The 18,564-nt window shown below is 31.1% G+C and overlaps 2 protein-coding genes across 2 annotated transcripts; one reads left to right on the top strand and one right to left on the bottom strand.

Annotated features, from left to right (window-relative positions):
- Positions 1 to 3,649: 3,649 nt before the first annotated feature.
- On the bottom strand, positions 3,650 to 4,344 carry LOC111615879. Its single transcript, XM_023357322.1, has 4 exons — positions 4,288 to 4,344; positions 4,151 to 4,213; positions 4,018 to 4,056; positions 3,650 to 3,936 (listed from the first exon to the last, which is right to left on the bottom strand). Exons 1-4 carry the CDS (start codon positions 4,315 to 4,317, stop codon positions 3,679 to 3,681), a joined length of 390 nt encoding a protein of 129 aa, XP_023213090.1. The 5' UTR covers positions 4,318 to 4,344; the 3' UTR covers positions 3,650 to 3,678.
- Positions 4,345 to 5,229: 885 nt separating this feature from the next.
- On the top strand, positions 5,230 to 17,507 carry LOC111615880 (the record flags this gene model as incomplete). Its single annotated transcript, XM_023357323.1, has 8 exons — positions 5,230 to 5,260; positions 5,634 to 5,684; positions 5,810 to 5,860; positions 5,935 to 5,985; positions 14,225 to 14,275; positions 17,095 to 17,145; positions 17,266 to 17,316; positions 17,457 to 17,507. Coding segments are annotated over exons 1-8 (388 nt in total), but the record flags the coding sequence as incomplete, so codon positions are not given.
- Between the last annotated feature and the right edge of the window lie 1,057 nt (positions 17,508 to 18,564).

The following is an 18,564-nucleotide window of genomic DNA, read 5'->3' on the forward strand; positions in this document are numbered from 1 at the left end:
CATATCTAATTATCTTTATATGATATGATGTATTAGTTTATTTAATTTTCAAAAAACATTATTTTAAATAAGAGAAGAACAAATTATCACACAGGTGTTAATTACATATAAATATCACTATATTTGCAAGCGCTTTCGACATTCTATAAAATGTCATTCTCAGGCAAACACAATCTGAAATAAAATTTTTGAATTAAAACTAATGACATTAGTCCTTTAGAACAAAACTAAACTTAGAACAAGTAAACATAAAGAATTTAAATTGACACATGCGTGGTGATAATGTGCATGCATCATAATGTGTTGAATGGGCACTGAGGAAGAGCTAGAGATGATGTTTTAATCTTTTATACAAGCTGACCCACATAGAAGGCAACTGAAGCATGGCGGAGTTGCATGGATTTAGTAAAATGGTAAGGAGGGCCTTCCAAACATACACCAGGCTCCTCTGATTGCAATACCTGAGCATCATTACACTGTCCCAAAGCAGGGTGTGTTGGTGTTGTAACACCATCCTTGCTAGCTCAGTGTCACACCTGCCTGCCCTGATGGAATGTTGGTATTCCGAGATGCGGCAAGATAATATTCTAGTTGTCGCTCGTACGTAGTGGGTGTGAATACCAGATGTGTTTTCCAGTGGGATAGAATATATTTCAGACTTCTCTAGTATGGAAGTAGCATCCCTTTCATTGCCTAGCAGCCTCCTGAGATTTGGTCACAGAGTGACTGACAGAAATAGCATGTGTTGTCTAAAAATATGGCAAATGCAGGCAGTGATGTGGCCACAGAATGATAATGAGGGACAGACAATTGTGCATTCCTTTGGGATGCATAAAGTGGTGGCGGGAAAAAGAGATCTTTTAACCTTGTTCAAGATATACTTATATTTGGAATTAGTATAACCCGCTGCATTTACTACTGAGCGAATGGCAGTAAATTCAATATTGATAACAGTTTGTGTGGAAGGCAACAGAAAGGTCCTTCTAATTAAAGGGGCTATAGCTGCATTGATGTAGTGCTGCAAATGGTATGCTGTGGCAGGCATTAGACGGGGTATGTTGTCAAATTTATGGAATACGGAGTACATTATACCTCCCTGGGACTTGGAGATGTTTAGAATTAAAAATGCAATTTTTTCCTCATTTTCTTTTTCCCAGGTAAAGTCGATAGTAGAGTAAACATTCATAAGAAAGTATTTGAGGATGAGGAAATCCTGGTCTTGCCAGGCTACGAGAATATTGTCTACGTATCTCAGATATATCAATGGGCAGTGGTGATAGCGGGTTCGCACAGGTTCGGCCGAACCCGTTGTTAACATTTTCAAAGTTTTCCGAACCCATTGTTAAACACACGTAACATTTCTCAGTGGTTTTGTTTCTTTTAAAAAATATATTAAAATATACGTATTATACTGTTTAACACTACTAAACTAGAGCCTTATACCCTGTTTGCCTGGTGCAACCTCCATCGACCGTTTCAATCGCGATCGACTCGAGNCAGACTTGACGATCGAAGAACCCCCCCTAGAACACCAAAAATATGGAGTTGTTATTCTCTTGTTTAGAAGAATAATTTAATTTACTTTCATTTTTTTTTATAGATTAAGTTGCTCACAAAATATATTATTATATCTTAAATTCTGGGTGAGTCAATTGTTTTCAGTTACAGTTCAATATTAAATGAAAGCTGTATAAATTTAAACTGTAAGACCTTGACTGGACAATGTGAATGGAAGGGACATAAATGTGAATGTATGAGCTTGGGTTGAAGGATGACTCGTTTTTGCATAATGAAACCATTTATTGAGTTTGAGATGTTCTCATTGGGTACAATATTCGATTAGAAACACAATTTTTACAATAGTTCTGGCATCCAGTTCAACAGGAAATTAGTCATCCACCTGGAAAAGCTCAGAATATAGCAATTTGCAGTAAAGTTTGTCAGATGACTCACAAATAATCTGTCAAGAAGGGACATACAACTCATTTTGAAGAAAGTGTGGTGAAGATGGAAATGTTGATGATAATGGCAAAATCTTGAAATATCCAAAGAAACACACAACAGAGAAAACTAAATTGGCCTACAAAGGAGCATTTGATAGAACTCTTTAATTTAAATGAAAAGACACCCCTTGTCCTTGAGACGTGGACTGTCTTTTTGTTTAAATGATCTAAGAAAATCTAAACAATCCCGTGCCCTTGAGACATGATTTTATAGATTTGGTCCCATGTCTAACATTACAGTTGGTCTTGAATAAGCTTCATGACTCAATTGGCCTTGCATCTGTTTCTAAGTGAAATTAGAGACTATCTCAGTCATGCAAAATCATCAATGTTGATAATTTGACAATGCTAAATTCAATTCCAGTCATAGATGTTTGTTGATCTGGGATCTTCATTATTTTGGATCAGACAATGCAAACCTCTTCCTGACAGTTATTATTTCAAAGTTCAAAGTTACTCATAATTTCTGATTGTAAACAAATTAAAAATATTATTTTATAATATTATTAGAGGAATGGATTTAAGTGAGTGTTTAGACTATGTGCTGGACCTCACAACTGTAAAATTCAGTATTATTTTAAACATGACAGAGGTACTATTAGATTGTGATAGTTTAAACATTTGAACATAGAATGAAATTATGTTTGAATGTTGAAATTGTTCCATTTACATAGTTAATAATGGCTTCAAGAAAGCCAAAAACATTTCTGTAAAGTTTGCCTTAGTCTAGCAGTAGCTTTTATTAATTTATTTTGTTTAATTAGCTTAAAATATGTGCATTTTTGAACATTTCTCTATAGTATATAATACATGGTATCTCCATTTTCTTCTTCTTCTTTATCTTCATCTTTTCCCATGTTTATATTCGGTTGGCATTTCCTTCTCTAATACGTTCTCTCCATTTCTTCCTATCAAGGACTTCTTCCCTTTAAAGTCCCACTGATTCAAGTCTTCCTCCACCTTATCTTTCCAAAGCAGCTTTGGTCTTCCTCTTTTTTTACTACCAGTTTTCCAACTTTCCAACATAATCTTCACTTCTTTGCTCTATGTGTTCAACCATCTCAACCTACATTCTTGCATCTTCCTCTCAAGAGACCCACCTTAACAGAACCTCTAATAAAATCGTTCCTTATTTTATCCTTTCTTTACACTCCACACATCCATCTCAACATGCTCATCTCTGCCACTGCCATCTTTCTTTCTTGGGCTCTTGTAATTGCACATGACTCAGCCCCCTATAACATTGCAGGTCTAACAACCGATTTGTACAATTTGGATCAGATAACAACTGAAGAAGGTAATCTAAGTTAAAATAGTTATAATATAGTTTGTTATTTTCAAATGGAAAATTAAAATGAAAGAAAGTAGCTTAAATGAATTAATATTTCTTTATTTGTGTGCATTCTTAATATTAACATATATTTCTGAATTGCATTTTCATGTGGCTATGTGAAGTAAATGTCATAATTGAATTTCTTAGAACACCAAAAATCATCTCTTAATTTGAAAACCACATTTTTTTAGATCAATGTAATGTAGTAAAAGCATTTTTCTTCTTAGTTGTAAATCCTTAACTAAGATTTACATTCTTCCATTTTCCTAATAATTTATTTTGTTTTAATTTTTAACGAGATAACAATCTACGATATAGCAATTAAACCAAATGACACGTTAATTATTTTGATGCGCCGTCATTCCCTACTAAAATTTTATGCTTCACGTTATATCCGTGTTCTCTAAATCTCGAAGCATTGCGTTTTCCTAAACTTTCATGTAAAGCAGGTTTAATGGGTATAAAGTAATCATCATCGTCGTCATCAGAATCAGTTAATTCTATTTTATAACGAATGAAAGGTAATTTTTTGGGAGGAGACTCTGGAGTAAATTGTTTTTTCTTTGGACGATGCGCTCTGGGATAATATACAGTTCCTTCCTGTTATAATAAAATGTATTCAGAATCTTTATAGTAGACTATATCAACGAATAAGAATAATGGATGTAGACTATTACTTACATCTTCAGATTCAGTTGTGCCTTCTGTGCCGTATTTGCCCTATTAAATTTAAATGTTTAAGATTTTTTTACATTTGTAAGATTATATACATGTGCATTATGCATACATGCTACTTAAACAATAAAGATCTTACATCGGGAGAATCATCAATGTTGATTGTAGTTCTAACTGACAGCTGCGATGGAGTTTTATGAGGCTAAAATATTTCGTAATAAAAGTTTAATTTATATATTTATAACATAATCCTAAACAAAAATTAGTTTTTCTTACAGTGAAATCTTCAAAATCTTTTTCTTCCATTGGCTCGAATTTAACATTTGGTTTTGACTGCAAAAAAATAAATAAATATAGAAATCGNTAAGGTAGTAGGTTGAGTGGGTCCTTTTGTTAACCAGCAGCCTCAGTGGCCAGCTCTATTTAAAGAATAGCCTGGGACATGCTACATTGGACGGAGGTTCCATGTGCCTGGGAAAAAGAGCAGATATACTCGATAGAGATACTATTTTCTTAGTCTTTCTTAAAACAGTAGGAGTTGGATCAACCTGTAAGACTACTGCATGGGATTGGCTATGGAAGTCCATGACTCTGGTTAGAAAATTTTCTTCCCTGCATAAGACAAACTTCTTCTTCTTGTTCGAGATCCGTAGCCTTAAGAAGTGGGTCATCGCCAAGTACCGCCTTAAGAGTTGGCTGTTGAAGGAGTTTTTGTTGTCACCCATGGATTGCTTTTGAGATGCAATCATTGAAATGATGGAAAGTTCCATATCTGGGAATTTGGTGGCCACTTGACAATTCTTGAGCACCGCTAGGACCTGTGGGACCGCATCTGTGGCACCAGTATCACATTGTGGGGGATATACTTAGGTCCCCTTTGTATGATCATTTTAAATGTTAGAACATTCCAATATTTGAATTCTCAGTAAACCATACAATTTGAAAGTGTAGAATCTGAAATGGATCCATAAAATAGGAAGAAAATATTTGTTTCCAATAAAGTTTTCTGGAAAATGTATGGAAGGTGTGGTGTGGTATTGATTAATGTTTAAGATAAGTTTTAGCTTTAAATGACACATTGCTTAAACAATAACAGTTTTGATACTCACTGTGTACTAATCTTATTAAAATTTAGATGATAATGGATAAGTAAACTAATGTCATTGCACTGTTAAAGCAAAGACGTCATTTGTTTGAATGCTATATTTTTTATCTATGATGCCTCAATGTAAACATTGTCATTATGTCAGTATGTTATTAGGCATGGTGGTATTTTTAACATTTATAAACAATATACTTTATTTGTAGCATAATATAAATATTCATATATAGGTAATAATTAAAAATAATGAAAGGACTTCAAACCATTTTCATACATAGTTAAGAATTTTATTTTGATTATTTAATTAGCTTCATTAAAATTCTTGTAATGAAAAAAGTGTAATAAAGTTTGATATAATTTATATATATCATATTTAAAGTTTATTTAAAGTAAAACATACAATTAATTTTTTAATTACTAAATTTATTAAAATTAAACAACAACCAAAATATAATAATTTTTTTTAACATTATAAAGCCTATAAAACTTGTTCTGCTTCTCATCTAAATATATTTTTCAGTGCTTGATAATATTGTAACTTCAGTTGAAAATAAAGTTACTGCTAATGAAGGTAAAATAATACTACTTTTATAGTTACAATTTAGAAATTCTTAATTAATAATTTAAATTTTGAGTTTTATTTCATAAAACTTTATTAATTTATGAACTACATTTATATGCATATATATATTTTAGTGTTGGAAAATATTGTTAATTTAGTTGAAAATCAAATAACAGCTACTGAAGGTATTTAAATAATTTTATAATGATTTTATTAATAATTATGCTTTAATTTAATAAATATTGCTTTTGTTTTTAAGTGTTAGAAAATATTGTTAATTCAGCTGAAGATCAGATAACAACTGAAGAAGGTAATCTAAGTTAAAATAGTTATAATATAGTTTGTTATTTTCAAATGGAAAATTAAAATGAAAGAAAGTAGCTTAAATGAATTAATATTTCTTTATTTGTGTGCATTCTTAATATTAACATATATTTCTGAATTGCATTTTCATGTGGCTATGTGAAGTAAATGTCATAATTGAATTTCTTAGAACACCAAAAATCATCTCTTAATTTGAAAACCACATTTTTTTAGATCAATGTAATGTAGTAAAAGCATTTTTCTTCTTAGTTGTAAATCCTTAACTAAGATTTACATTCTTCCATTTTCCTAATAATTTATTTTGTTTTAATTTATTAAAATTCATCAATATATTATTTCATATTTGTTCTTTTTTTAAAGTTATACATTTAATGTTAATTCTGGGATTAGGTATATTATGAATAGATTTTATATTTTCTTCTTTGTTGTTTGGCATTTTATTAACAAATGCTAGAAAGTCTAATAGTTCTTTGTTATTCTTATCTATCATAATATTTGTAAAATCGTAAATTATTAATTTATTATTATTAATAACATTGTTCATAGCATCAAGTCTAAATTGCATTTGTTCTTTGTAAGTACCCAGTTTAGTCGACTCTAATTCAATTTTTTTGTATTTTTCATTCACTAATTGTAGTTGTTTTTTAATTCTATAATTTTGGTGTGAATATTTAATTTCATCATGAATAAGTGTAAATTGGTTATCTGTCTTTTGATTGCTAGCAGTAATAAGTTCAACTGTCTTTAGCCATAACTCTGCAGTTGAGATGTCAGATGTCTCTGGATTAGTTGACTCGGTTAAACTATTAGATTTAAAATTCTCACCTGATGTATTTGGAGAAACTGTTCTTCTTGTTTCTGTATAGTCAGTTATAAGATTTGTTTCGGATCCAGATGATTTTGCATAGTTAGATAGTTGATTTGAACGATTTGTAGGTGGTCTTCCTCTTTTTGTAGGTGTTTTCTGCAGAGGTCCAGGGTTAGATTCTATGCCAGACATTAGCAATAGTAGCAAAATCAGTTTATAATTAATTATTATAGTGAACAAATAAAAATATTTTATGGAAATTAACAAGAAAAAAATGCCTTTGATGAAGCAGAGAGAAAAAGTCACCAACAGACTTGACGATCGAAGAACCCCCCCTAGAACACCAAAAATATGGAGTTGTTATTCTCTTGTTTAGAAGAATAATTTAATTTACTTTCATTTTTTTTTATAGATTAAGTTGCTCACAAAATATATTATTATATCTTAAATTCTGGGTGAGTCAATTGTTTTCAGTTACAGTTCAATATTAAATGAAAGCTGTATAAATTTAAACTGTAAGACCTTGACTGGACAATGTGAATGGAAGGGACATAAATGTGAATGTATGAGCTTGGGTTGAAGGATGACTCGTTTTTGCATAATGAAACCATTTATTGAGTTTGAGATGTTCTCATTGGGTACAATATTCGATTAGAAACACAATTTTTACAATAGTTCTGGCATCCAGTTCAACAGGAAATTAGTCATCCACCTGGAAAAGCTCAGAATATAGCAATTTGCAGTAAAGTTTGTCAGATGACTCACAAATAATCTGTCAAGAAGGGACATACAACTCATTTTGAAGAAAGTGTGGTGAAGATGGAAATGTTGATGATAATGGCAAAATCTTGAAATATCCAAAGAAACACACAACAGAGAAAACTAAATTGGCCTACAAAGGAGCATTTGATAGAACTCTTTAATTTAAATGAAAAGACACCCCTTGTCCTTGAGACGTGGACTGTCTTTTTGTTTAAATGATCTAAGAAAATCTAAACAATCCCGTGCCCTTGAGACATGATTTTATAGATTTGGTCCCATGTCTAACATTACAGTTGGTCTTGAATAAGCTTCATGACTCAATTGGCCTTGCATCTGTTTCTAAGTGAAATTAGAGACTATCTCAGTCATGCAAAATCATCAATGTTGATAATTTGACAATGCTAAATTCAATTCCAGTCATAGATGTTTGTTGATCTGGGATCTTCATTATTTTGGATCAGACAATGCAAACCTCTTCCTGACAGTTATTATTTCAAAGTTCAAAGTTACTCATAATTTCTGATTGTAAACAAATTAAAAATATTATTTTATAATATTATTAGAGGAATGGATTTAAGTGAGTGTTTAGACTATGTGCTGGACCTCACAACTGTAAAATTCAGTATTATTTTAAACATGACAGAGGTACTATTAGATTGTGATAGTTTAAACATTTGAACATAGAATGAAATTATGTTTGAATGTTGAAATTGTTCCATTTACATAGTTAATAATGGCTTCAAGAAAGCCAAAAACATTTCTGTAAAGTTTGCCTTAGTCTAGCAGTAGCTTTTATTAATTTATTTTGTTTAATTAGCTTAAAATATGTGCATTTTTGAACATTTCTCTATAGTATATAATACATGGTATCTCCATTTTCTTCTTCTTCTTTATCTTCATCTTTTCCCATGTTTATATTCGGTTGGCATTTCCTTCTCTAATACGTTCTCTCCATTTCTTCCTATCAAGGACTTCTTCCCTTTAAAGTCCCACTGATTCAAGTCTTCCTCCACCTTATCTTTCCAAAGCAGCTTTGGTCTTCCTCTTTTTTTACTACCAGTTTTCCAACTTTCCAACATAATCTTCACTTCTTTGCTCTATGTGTTCAACCATCTCAACCTACATTCTTGCATCTTCCTCTCAAGAGACCCACCTTAACAGAACCTCTAATAAAATCGTTCCTTATTTTATCCTTTCTTTACACTCCACACATCCATCTCAACATGCTCATCTCTGCCACTGCCATCTTTCTTTCTTGGGCTCTTGTAATTGCACATGACTCAGCCCCCTATAACATTGCAGGTCTAACAACCGATTTGTACAATTTGTACAATAAATCTTCCTTCATTTCCCTGTGCCTTTCCATCAGCTGTTTCAATGCAAAGATAGCATCAGTCATACTCCTTCCCAGTAGAAAGCCAAACTGTTTCTCTCCAATCTCAGTTTCCTGCCTAATCCTTCTATCTACAATTTTCTCCCAAATCTTTATAGTATAGGAAAATAACTCTATACCTATGTAGTTTCTGCAATCCTGTACATCCCCTTTCCCTTTAAAGACCAGCACAAGAATATTCTTCCTCCATTTATCTGGAATCTTCTCCTATTGCCAAAGTTTCTTCATAAGGTCCGAGAGAATATCAATCCCCTCTTTACCCAACCCTCTCCAAGCCTCAATCGGAATCTGATCAGCACCTACTGATTTCTCCATCTTCATTTCTCTAAGCACCCTTTTCACTTTTTCTATACTAATATCTTGCAACACTCCTTCATTTGCCTCTGCATCCTTGTATGTAGTTCTGGGGTTTTCTTAGTTCAATAAGTCCCTAAAATACACTTTCCATCTTTTCTTGACCCTTTCATAATCTTGTAATACTACTACTTTATCATCTTTAATCAGTTTAATAGAGGAAAAATCTTTTGATGTCTTATCTCTTGCTTTGGCAATTCTCATCAGCTGCCTTTCTTCATCTTTTCTTTCAAAAACTTTATATGCCTCTTTTAAAGCCTTTGCAATAGCCACCACCTTTTTAATCATTTTATTTGCCAAATGGTAAGTTTCGTTATCTTCAGGCCTTCCCCTCGGATCTCACATTTTCATTGCCTCTTTCTTTTGTTTAACTGCAGATTGTACCTCAGCATTCCACCACCAAAGTTCCTTTCCTTTTGATGACCTCTTCCCCAAAGTTTTTCCCAAAACCTCTTATACTTTCAAAATGCAATTACTATTCAGCAGCCACCATGTTTGCACATCATTCGGGAACTGAATTTCTTTTAGCACTTACCTTAAACTCTTTTTTCAATTTCTCTTCTTTCAATCTCCACCGTTTAATCCTTTGTTCAATCCAGCTAACACAATTCATACAATGGCCCATAAGCAAGTCACAATTCACCAGAAGAACTCTATGTTGTGCAGGAACACTTTCTCCATTTAACACATTACTGTTTCTCATTTCACTAAGATGTCTCCTGTAGCACAAGAAAAAATCAATCTGGCTGGATATACCCCCACTCATATTTGTAATCAGCTGATTCACTTTCTTTTCAAAGTAGGTGTTAACTAATGCAAGGTCAAAAGCCACAGCATGATCGACTAGTCTTTCTCTTTCTCCATTCCTTTCTCCTGTTCTCCACTTCCCAAGAACTCTTCTTTCCACTTTCTTCCTCTTCAGATCACCCCCACAGATTAACATTTCATTCACAGGAACATGCATTATAATGATATCTCAATCTTATAATATAATCAAGACGGGTTGATAATGATAATAATAATAATAAGAACAGAGCCCAAACAGTTAGGCGTTGAAAGTTGAAATTTGGTACACAGTTAGCATATGTCAGGAGAACGTACATTAATTTAAGAAGAGATTTTTTGAAATTCCCGCCCCCTGTGGGGATAGGGACAGGATTAAGGTTTACCATGAAAAACTTGGCTTCTATTATACTATTTTAGATGCGAGTTTTTGCGTTTTTGATTGCATTTTAATAGGGTATGCCATGAGAATGCACATTAAGAAGGGATTTTTCGAAATTCCCACCACGGGGGGAGAGAGAGAGAAGGTTAAGGATTACCTCAAAGAACTCGGCTTCTACTGTACTATTTTAGATGTCTTTTTTGCATTTATGTGGGAAATCGAACATATTTTTAGACCCTTCTAAAAATTCTCAATGATATTTAGTGTTTCATCATATATAAAGTTGACACGGGGAGCGCATGCATATAAGTTTGCTTTATTCAAACTCTTTGTCTTAATGTTCAATTTTATGTTCGAATTTATATTTATGAGTGATTCGGGAAGATCCAGCTTATTTTTTAAATTTAGTAAACCTGAAGAAGAACCCAGAAGGGGTTACAAAAACATTTGTTATTCATCATTTAGTGGTACTATGCACCAGTTAGTGGTTGCTGTGAATCTTAATTATCATCATCCTGGTGTGGTAAGCAGATATATAGAAATTTTCTAATTAGTCTTGGAAGAGAGGGACCTAATTCTTGCACTTGGTGAAAATAGGTAAGATCAGCCATAATCTAATAATCTTAATTTTTGATAGCATTACTTTTTGTCTGAGCAACGACAGGCTCATCTGCTAGTATATATAATAACATACACAATACTTTGTATCTCAGTGTATATAAATAAAAATGTAAATGTTCGTTTGTTCAAAATCTTAAATCTCCAAAAGTTCTTAACCGATTGCTTTGAAATTTTGACACAACGTTGTATTTTAATACATGCATATTTTTATATTGTATAGATGTCAAAATTCCCCTCCCTCGCGGGAGAGGGACAAAATTAAGGCTTACCGTGAAGAATTGGTCTTCTATTATTCTGTTCTAGATGCGGTTTTTTGTATTTTTGATTGTTTTAATAGGGTACATCAAGAGAATGTACACTAAGAAGAGATTTTTCAAAATTCCCCACATGGGGAGTGTTATACGTTTATAATAGAAACATTTTGAGCCACAGCAACGCATGGCCAGATCCAGCTAGTCTATATATAAATGGACATGTTTGTGCCTACACATCACTCTGCAGCAGCCAAAACTACACATCGCACATGAATGGTGTTTGTGTGTGGTAGTAGCCTCGAGTCTCCCATTGTGTACTATGGTGGTTGCATCTTGATAGCTGTAAGGGTATGAGAGATATGGGGTTTGAAAGTGGTTGACTTCGAAAATGTGTGACGCTTCAATGAGAATGTTCCAGTTTTTTCTGGAAAGTTCCAGAACGTAGAGGTGAAATTTGGTACACAGTTAGGGTACATCATGAAAACACACACTAAGAAGGGATTTTTCAAAATTCCCCCGCAGGGGGAGAGGGAGAACATTAAGGCTTAACTTGAAGAACGGCTTCTACTGTACCATTTTAGATGTGAATTTTTTTGTTTTTAATTACGTTTAGTCTTCGTTGAGTACTTAGGGGTATTAAATTGATAACATTTCAGACATTGTTATAAATATTTTTTATATATTTCGATTTTTTAACCAAATGTTTGAACCGTTTTAAATTTGAATTCTTTTTTGCATATTGGTTCGATTATAGAACGATTGTAAATGTTCCAGAAAATTTATCAAATTAAAAACAGTTCATTTGATTCTCGGCAATTCTCATCATTCTCTGTGGTTGGTGTTAAATAACAATTACTATGGTTGTTGAAATATTGAATGTAAATAGGGTTTGCTTGCAAAATCCACACGAGCGAAGCCACGGGTAACAGCTAGTATATTATAAAAATTTACTTCAGTGTTGGTTTTCCTGTTTAAAGTAAAGCTAAACAATTTTGTAAAATATCAATTTCTAAACTAATAATAAATTATAATTTTTTTTTTACATTAAACAAAATAAATTTAATATAATGGAGAAAGATGTAGTGTTGTTCTTATTTTTAACCAAACAAATTTTGTTTATTAAAATCAAATGATTGCCAGATTACATTGGACTATATTACTGCTATTATTAATAATTAAATGCTCAGTTGGCTCCAGTTGGCATCATAAGTAATCAGTAAGGTTATATCTAAATTACAAGTTATGGAAACAAAGATCAGATAGAGGTGTTGGTAGTGTAACTGGCAACTTATCCATATATTAAGCAGCAGTTGCAGGTTACAGTACCACTCTGAACTGATTCTTTTCTTCTAGAAACTTCTAAATTAATTAATAAATATTAATTAATTTTAATGATTACCTCGTACTTTGCATTTAATTATTAAAGCAGCATTGATATAGCCTGATCTAAACTGGCAATCATCTATATATATAAAAATGAATGTATGTGTGTCTGTCTTATGTCCTTCATGCATTACCACGCCATTTATCCGATTGTCGTGAAACTTTGGGAAGTTGTTTAATATACTCCCGCGCAGGTTTCTGGCATAGTACGATTGGCACGAAGCTTTGGGAAGTTTTTTAATACACTCCCGCGAAGGTTTCTGGCATTTATCCTACGATAAATGGCACGCGTTTACGCGAGCATTTAAGCACAGTGTGTTCGATCGATTTCAAATTGTGAAGACCATTTTTCCCCTTCAAAAAATATCTCTATATATACATTTGTGAACTGTTATTTACGATATTTGTAATAATTTTTGTTTAATTACTTTATTTCAACTTTTTTTTGCTAATTATGTATTCGCTTGAACTTCGTTAAAACCTTAACTGTACCCCGAACAACAACCGAAGTTGTAGGAAGAAATTCGCGTATTTTACCGATCTAGGTATCCCCCCTTTTCCAAATTTTAATATCGACTCAAAATAATTTAAGAAGACAAATTACAATAAAATGGTTTATTATTCAACCTTCAGAAATTTCACAACGTGCCAAGGCAGAGAGGAAGGAGCAATTAAATAATTAAAATTGTAAAGGATTAAAAATATATATATAAAAATGGAGAATATTGCGCTTCTGACAATTGCTGTGAGTGTGTGAGTTAAATTTGGAGAATGCGTGCTTCTTGCGTGGACAACTGTATGTGGCCAGCTCACGCTTCGGAAAACCTTCTGATTTATTCGTGTATGCAAAAGACGGAAAAACAAAAAATATCGTGTATCCACAAGCACTCCAATAAATAAATAGAACTGAAACGACACGTTGAAATGTTTTTCCGATGAAAATGAATAATAATAATAAGTTTCAATAAAAATAATAAAATGTAAATTGAATTTTATCATAACAAGTTTGCTTGAATTTCGTTTCTTCTGAGATCGCAGCAATGCGCGACGGGTAAGCTAGTTTACTATAAATATTGGGCTTATGTATGTTTAAAGTTTGTTTATTATGATAATTTCAATTGAATAATAAAATTTTACTTAGATAATAAAAATTATTAATTTTATGGTTAACTAGTTACAAAATTTTGTAATTTAACTAATGTAGTAGTTTGGAAAAAGTAGAACAACAATATTGGTAGATAAAGTTTTTGCACCTGTAGAAGGATATATTGAAATTTCTGTGATGCTGATTTGAATTAAGGCAGAGAAAGCTGTCTAGATGGAAATTACATAAAAATTTTCCAATTTTATTTAACAAAAAAAATGATAGAATATTTTTAATGTAAAATAGAAATGTCAGGGATTCTTCATTAGATAATGTGATGCTTAATTAGAATTTTTAAATCATAAATTTTAATATGATTAAATATTTTTACTTTTTTTTAGTGATAGAAAATATTGTTAACACAGTCGAAGATAAAGAAATGGCAACAGAAGGTAATTATGGAATAAATATAATAATCATACTTAATTATTCATTAATTTATAAGCAAGCATTATTATGAGGGGTATCAAAAAAAGAATAAGATGGCAACTTTAGTGAAGTAATGATGCGATGTTTGTTAAAATGTCCATTGTAATTAAAAAGTCTTCTGATTTGGTGTGGTGAAAAATGTTGATTACTGATTATCTTTTCAACAAAAAGTTGTGTGAAGGTGATATTATATCCACTTTTGACTCTGTTTGTAATGGCTACAATAAGAGAAGAATAGTATGCTGAGTTAAAATTCTGTTATTGCCTTAAAAAAACAGTCACTGAATCATACAAAATGTTGAAGGAGGCACTTAATGAAAATGTTTCATTATTTGCAACAGCATTTAGGTGGTTTAAAGAGTTGATATGAAATTTCAACAGAGGACAGTAGGATGACTATCATTGGATGGAATTTTCATTTTTAACTATTTTAGCAAAGACTTCCAACATCATTTCAGTGCAAAATTATAGATTAATAATCAGTCTAATAAAATACAATGTCATTGTCAATGTTTGCAGTACGTAAACAATTTGTACCTTGTATTGCCATCATATTTTTATTTAAACATATTTTGTGATTTGTTTGGCTGAAATTATTAAACTGATGGTTTGTTCATAGCAATAAACAGAGAAACAAATATTGTAACTTGTATTTAGAACTTGGAAACAAACGAAACTAAATATATAGAATGGTATGCTTTAGACTGGTGACCATCAATTTTTTTATATATAATTCTTTTTGTTGCTTATTTTCTTCTGTATAACAATTTATAATTATATGTACTTGATTTTTGTTCATATAAGAACCTCTATATCAAAATTGGGACATTTGAAGTTTTTGATATTTGTAACTGCATCCTCTTAGGTATTCCCTAACTAGACTGTAGTTTTTTAAAATGGAACTTTGGAATAAGTAACTTATATTCTATAAGACAAGAAATATAGTAAATTAAAATTTTTATTTCAAGATTTAAAAAATTAGTTTTGTTTTGAATATATAGTTATCTATTGTGAGCTTATGCAAAGAGGCATCACTTAGATCAGCGATTCCCAACCTGTGGTACACGTACCCCTAGGGGTACGCGATAGGTTGTTTAGGGGTACAGAAAAAAGTTAGTTATTATGGCAGAAAAAATAATATATTATGTATCACAAACTAATAGTATTAAAAAATTATTAGGTAAAATATGTTCCTTGCAACAATCACAACTTCATTATACATTTTTTCTTTTAGGTTTTTTTTCTTTAATTTAAAGTTACAATATGTAAAATTAACAATACGGTTACTCACTAAATTTCTTAAATGAGGGGTACAATCTAGAGATATGACATGTCAAGGGGTACAATCTAGAAATATGACATGTCACGGGGTACGCTAATGAAAAAAGGTTGGGAACCACTGACTTAGATCAATTGAATGAAGTTTAGTGGCTTCTTTATCTACAGTAGTACCTCAGGATATGAACGCTCCAGCATACGAAATTTTCAGGATACGACATGAAATTCGAACATATTTTTGCTCCACAGTACAAACAAAAACTCACCATACGAAGTTACATTAGTTTGCAGTGCCATTTTTTATTCACTTCTGTTCATCAGTCTCAGTCTGTGTGTTTGCTTCATCATGGAAGGATCTCGCTCGATGAAGGAAATCTTGAGGTATTATCAGAAAGTGACTGATTTTATTGAAAAGAAACATCCTGAAAAAGTTCACACTGGCTGTATTGCTGCTCAGAGTAATTTGCCTAAGTCATTTTAGAAACATTTTAAAAGGTAGGCAAAGCCAAACCTCTTTGTATAGATATTTTACCAAGCAACCTCTATCTAGTGAAAATTCTGGTGGAAGTGAAGGAAAGAAAGCAAAAAGCAGTGAATAAAAAATTAAAAAACAAAATATAAAACAGAAAAGTTAAAAAATTAGTGTTAAATTATTTTTAAGCTATTGTTACATTATGTTATGTAAGTTAAGTTTTAGTATCATTTCCCTTCTCTCTCTCCTCGCCACCAGTTTACATCTCCACTGTTGTCTATCCTCAAAAGTAAAGTGCCAATAAAACTACATTTTTTTAATCAATTATTATTCTATTACGGTTATTTATACATTTACAACTACAAAACACATTTTTCAGTGTTTTCCTTACTAAAGTTATTTTTTTTCAATGTACTACTTAGCTTTAATTTGAGTGTGTTTTTCGTGTTGGAACAGATTATTTGATTTTACATGTAATCGTATGGGGAAAAATGGTTCACCTTAAGACATTTTCATGATACGATCTCAGTTTAGGAACGGATTAATTTCGTATCCTGAGGTACTACTGTATATCTATTTTAAAGATATTTCTGACATGATCAGATATATTGGACATAAAGTGTTAACAGATCTTTGGTTAAATAAAGATGCTTAAAAGAAAGTATTAAATTAATACATATACTATATCTAAAACATTTTAAATGTTAAACTTAAGTTTTAATTTTTATTCATAATATTTTCAGTTAAATAAGTCTTACATATTTTTATATATGAATACGTTCATATTTGAACTTTTTAAAAAATCATTAATTATCTGAGGTTTTTTAATCAATAAGTGCTTAGACTAAATTTGGTCTGTGCTATTATTTTATTCAATTTTTAAAATATTTTAAAAAATATGATTTGTCTTCCTGTAATTTTTTTAGTAATAAAAAAATAATGCTTATTATAATTAATTATGAAAGAAATATGTATTTATAAATATATTGAAGATTTTAAAAATAGAATGTAATTTGTACTTTTTTTATTCAGTGTTAGAAAACATCGTTAAGTCAGTGGATGATTGTGTGACATCGTCTGAAGGTAATTTCAAACTTAACGCAATGTTAGAAGATTTTTTAATTTAATTTGGTTAATTATTAAATGTTTTGTAGTGCATATTAGCTTTAGTAAAAAATTTTTATATGACACATGATTTTTCAGTGGTAGAAAGTGTTATCAGTTCAGTTGAAAATGAAGTAATGGCTGCCAAAAGTAATTTTGAATTAAGTTCATTTGTAAAATTTCTGAATTAAATATTATTTTTAATTATATTTTAGAAATTAATTGATAAAATTATAAGTTAAGATAAAGAAAATTAAATTACATTTGAATCTTTAATTAAATCTTTCTAGCATTAGAAAATATAATTACTTCAGTAGAGGATCAAGTTACAACAGCAACAGGTCAGTTTTCAAGATTTGTATATATATTTTTAAAATTATTTATAATTTAATAAATAATTTAAAACTTTTTAATAAATAAAATTAAATAAATATTATTATTGATAAATTAAATTACAAGAATACATTAAAAAAGTCTGTAAGAAGCCAAATGATTGCTGGATTGTAATGGTAAAAAATGATAGTAATAAAGTAGCCAGATTAAATCAGGCTACTTTATCGCTATTATTTTAAATTAAATTTGAAATAATTTAGTACTAGAGGTCAGTGTTAGGAGCCCTCTCTTATTAAATTTAATAATTATAATTAAGATTAATTTTTTTGAAGACAATGTCCTTTCCAAAAAAATAGGAACCACCATTTATTAACTTTGTGTTCCAGACATTACACTTTTGGTGACTGACCTTTTTTTTTAGGCTACTGGCCGCCAAACAGTTCTTTAAAAAAACACAAAAATATCCAATTAAAAATATAAACGTTTTTAAAAAATAGGAACTGGTCTAGGAGATATACTAGGTGCACTAGGAGATACACTTTAAGCCTACAGTCGTCAGACGAGAATGAAAAATGACATGTTAACATTGTTTTCATGAAGTGCCAGGTTGGTGTTGTTCCCACTAAAGGGTGTATGATACTCTCATGGATATTAGTAAAATGATCGTACAAATTAGTGAGAGGCTAGAATTGAGAGAAACTTCATTTGAACTTTATAAGAAAAAGTAAGGCCAGTTATGATGAAAAGGATGTACTCAATATTGACTGTGTAGTTTTCTTTTGTTTTAAATATGTCTGTATGTAATAAAAAACTGCTCATCACTATCTATGAGATCCATGCTGACATAAATGCATCTGAAATGAAACCGATTACTGAAGCACTCCTTGAAAAATATTGCTCATCTAACAACTGCTTTTCTGTCTGTGCATTTTCATGCTCATCTGACATTAGCCTAAATGTGAAAAATGTGAAACTATTAAACATTAATTTCATAAACACTTAAGCAGATTCATTTACATTTTTTTTTTTTTCTGCACTTTGATGTCATTGTTGCAATCAAGATTT

Source organism: Centruroides sculpturatus, unplaced genomic scaffold (assembly GCF_000671375.1).
Source record: "Centruroides sculpturatus isolate CEXI.00-Female unplaced genomic scaffold, Cexi_2.0 scaffold2779, whole genome shotgun sequence".
In the NCBI taxonomy this organism is placed as follows: domain Eukaryota; kingdom Metazoa; phylum Arthropoda; class Arachnida; order Scorpiones; family Buthidae; genus Centruroides; species Centruroides sculpturatus.